The sequence below is a fragment of the Cynocephalus volans genome, chromosome 6 (assembly GCF_027409185.1).
Source record: "Cynocephalus volans isolate mCynVol1 chromosome 6, mCynVol1.pri, whole genome shotgun sequence".
NCBI classification, from domain to species: Eukaryota; Metazoa; Chordata; class Mammalia; order Dermoptera; family Cynocephalidae; genus Cynocephalus; species Cynocephalus volans.
Genome location: NC_084465.1, coordinates 6,861,521 through 6,865,451, shown reverse-complemented (window position 1 = coordinate 6,865,451; position 3,931 = coordinate 6,861,521). Strand labels below are relative to the sequence as shown.

The 3,931-nt window shown below is 40.3% G+C and overlaps 1 protein-coding gene across 1 annotated transcript; it reads right to left on the bottom strand.

Annotated features, from left to right (window-relative positions):
* Nucleotides 1-1,301: 1,301 nt before the first annotated feature.
* On the bottom strand, nt 1,302-1,821 carry LOC134380776 (cytochrome c oxidase subunit NDUFA4). The gene has a single exon (XM_063100906.1). The coding sequence runs from the start codon at nt 1,714-1,716 to the stop codon at nt 1,468-1,470; it is 249 nt and encodes an 82-aa protein (XP_062956976.1). The 5' UTR covers nt 1,717-1,821; the 3' UTR covers nt 1,302-1,467.
* Between the last annotated feature and the right edge of the window lie 2,110 nt (nt 1,822-3,931).

Here is a 3,931-nt window from a genome sequence, read left to right as displayed (position 1 = left end):
TGTCATGGTATTACATTGTATGACTGTATCATAATCTATTCCAACAATAATGGCAATTTATGGAGCTTTTACTTGGTTTCAAGTGCTTTATATGCATTTCCTCAACTAACCTTTGCACCAACTCTATGAGGGCAGCTATGATCTAGCATCTCCACTTAACAAACAGAAAAGTGGGGCTATCAGTCCACCTGGGATTGCAGCTTGTCCATCAGCAGAGGTTAGAACGCAGCCTGACCCTGGATTATGCACTGTTAACTTTTAACGACTGCTTTTGTGTTTCCTATTGTTGGACATTTTTGAGGCTTCCAAAAAGCTACATGCCAATCATTATTTTGGCATAAACGTAATTTTTAATTAAATCAGAAGAACATTTAAATTTTATGGGACAAGTTTTAAAAGTAAAAGCAATAACATTTTATACCTTTCCCACTAATATTTAATAAACTCAAGTGACAACTTACACTGATTCTGTTCTCAGAGACGTAGATGAGATTGCTGTGTTAATTCTCTTGACTCCCCTTCTGTGGCCAAACCATTCCAGATGCGGACACGACAGGGACACAGTGTGGTTTTGAGGCCTCTCTGCCTCACAGAAGCCTCTGGCCAAGTTCCTCACCTGATGGCAGCGTCTCTTCCTCCTAGGCCCAGCCAAGTGAGGAACTGCAGCCTGGAGACCAGGACACAGTGCCTTTCCTCGCTGGAGTCCTGTTCTTGGGGCTTCTGCTCTGCACCACCCTCGCTGTTTGGCCCCGCGCTGAAAAGTCAAGAAATTCAAGAGCACCCCTATGCACAAGACTGCATAAGACCCACTCAGCGTGTTTTCCCCAGTTGGAAAGCAGTTACTTACCTCTTGCAGAAGAGCACAGCACCTTTCCTTACAGAGGCTGTTTCTAGAAACTGCTCGCTAGGTGTAACTTGAACCCAATACAATGCTTCTTCTGGAAGCAGAGTGAGTCCATAGGCTGGTAAACTGCCAACTTTCCACATTATTAGATTGTGATGCTCAAAGAGGTTGGCAGCTATTTTCCAATTTGATTCAGATTATCTCTGAGAAATGGTCAATTTAATCCAGATTTCCCAGGATGATGCTCCTGGCACTGTCATGCAGCCTTCTACATGTGTTACGTCAGCTAGTAGAAACCTAGGGTTATTCTCAGAAGGGACACAAATTGATTCTAGTCTCCTGTGGTATCAGTCTACATTTAAAAAATTCAAGGTGTCAAATGGGAACACAGGTATGGCTGAGAGTAGGCAAAAGCTTTCCAAGAGATACACAAGAACAGATCATTTCTCTTTTTTTTTTTTTTTTCAAGTTTCAGATATTTATTAATCAGTGTAACCTCTCAACAAAATACATCAACATGATTTCATGCATTTAGAGGAGAAACATTTCCTGGTAAGTGGAAAATTGTGCGGATGGCTTCTGAAGACCTTCACTATAAGCAGCTTTATAGTGAAACATTTCGTTTAGAAGTCTGGACCTTCTTTCTTCAGTTTGCTGTAATCCACATTCACTGAGTAGAACTTGTACTGTTCATTGGGACCCAGCTTGTTCCAGGGTTCTGGGTTATTCTTTCTGTCCCAACTGACATCTGGATTGAACAATGCCAGACGCAAGAGATACAGTGTTGCTCCACCACCTCCAGCTCCAATAAAAACGAAGAGGGGAATCAGGCTCGGATGCTTCTTGGCCTGACCGATGATCTGGCGGAGCATGTTTGCGGCAGAGGTTTCCGGCCTGAAAGGAAAGAACAAATCTGCCACACCAGAGATTGACTCGTCTCTCACCCGAAGCTGTGCGGACTTCCAAAGTCACACAGGACTTCCTACCTGAAGGCAGATCATTTCTTTTAAAGAATCAATTTCTGAGTTTTCATCCTATGTGTGTATACTCTTTCCTAGATGGATCTGCCTGGGGATGTACCTGAGATTGTTGTAGCTCTTTTCCCACTTTACAAAAGCAAGGTAGACCCCTCGCCAGTCCTGCGTCCTACCAGGTGGCACTGTTTCTGCTGTGCAAAACACTGGGACACCAAATAAAGGGGAAAACTCCTTTAGTGATTAGTGGGAACATCACAACCCCCCGTGCTTCCCATGTGTTGCCTTCCGATCCACGTGTAGGTCAAGTCTGAAGCCTGGTGGTAGAAATGAGGTATCTCCAGACTGCTATATGGGCTTGGATCAGATTAAACCATTGAAGTTGGAAGTTCATGAGGCTAAGCCTGTGCCAGAAAATCTGCAGTGGGATGCAGTAATCGAGGGGGATGAAAACCAGGAGGACAGAGATGGCTTTGAAGAAGCCGAGGAAGAGGAGGAGGAAGAGGAAGAGGAAGATGATGACTAAGTAGTACTGTGAACAGACTACAATTTTTGCAAGTTTTTGCTGTTTTGGAAGTGTATAATAAACCAGAAACAGCACAGAACTGACGTTGAGGAAGGTGTTAGTTTCTTTACTAAGAATGTGTACATGTTGACTAGGCAGTGGTGGTGCCTTGGTACAATCTGAAAAATGCTTAAGGCTTATTAAAGCCTTTCAAGTATGGGATGGTGCATGTATCTCATCTGCAAGTGATATTAAACCCTTTGTTATTACAGCTGTCCAGAAGTGTGGGCTGTGTATTATCTGATCACCTTATGGTCCCAGTAAAAGTAAAGGTACATGAACAACAACTATAAGTGAGCAACTTTTCTTTGTTCAGATTTAGTTATAATAAACATTAAAGTATGATAATCACCACGAATATGTTTTAAGTAACATCTGCTCAAGTTTTTAATCTCAATAAACTATTATTCACTTATTGATATTTTGCAGTGATATAAGATTATTTATAACAGCTCCATTCATAGCTTTAAACCTTTTATTTTTACCTGTATTAGTCATAAGTTGGCATTCTCTCACATTCCACATAATATCGAGGGCTACATTTCTGGATTTCCCTTTTCTTAGTTGCCCAGTTATCAGATTATAGAAATGGCTTTTAATATAAAACAATTTTAAACCTTTATCTTAGTAGGCCAAATTCTTTGGATAAGCTATAGGTCTAAAAGGGATTGTGCGACCCTACGTTCTCTGATGTTGGTGGCTTATATAATTAAACCTTTTTCAAAAGGTTCTCCACAAAAGCTGAACTACACTCTCAGCTTTTAATCTACCTGACTCTATTAGAAGCCTTTTAAGGAAAATATAACATGCAAGGGCCGAGCCTGTGGCGCACTCGGGAGAGTGCGGCGCTGGGAGCGCAGCAATGCTCCCGCCGCGGGTTCGGATCCTATATGGGAATGGCCGGTGCACTCACTGGCTGAGTGCCGGTCACGAAAAAGACAAAAAAAAAAAAAAAAAAAAGAAAGAAAGAAAATATAACATGCAAAGGAGGCATTTTTTGTATTCATTTTGGACTTCTGTCAATAAAATAGACATTTGACTTGTTTAAAAAAAAAAATGTGTCTTGGCCTGAGCTGAGATGTTCAGAATTCAGAAACAGGACAGCGACAGGTGGTGAGAGCTATAATTTTTACTGATTCGCCTCTTCCTTCCCTGGACTGTCATCAATAGCTATCAATTTTGAGGGAGTTTCATGACAGCAAAGCAAAGAGCGTATTGATAAGAAATAACGTAAACAAAAATCATTTCTAAAAAATTATCAGATCATTATTTTCAGCTGCTCTCGATACTCATCTCTAGGATGCATCGTTAACTGGAAAGAAAAGAACTTTAAATAGTCAAAGCAGAATATGACAGTTAAGCTAATTCTGTTTTTGCAAAGTAAATTAAGCAAAACTTGACAGAACTACAAAAATAGAAATCGTGGGCTATTTTAAAACCTTTCTCTCAGTAATTGATAGATTAAATCTATTTCTATATAATTTATAGATCAAAAAGAAATCATAAAGAAATTAGAATATATTCAGAACTAAATGGTGATAAAAACAC

Excerpts from the sequence above, each read along its gene's own strand:
- LOC134380776 (XM_063100906.1), bottom strand. The coding sequence starts at position 1,716 with ATGCTCCGCCAGATCATCGGTCAGGCCAAGAAGCATCCGAGCCTGATT.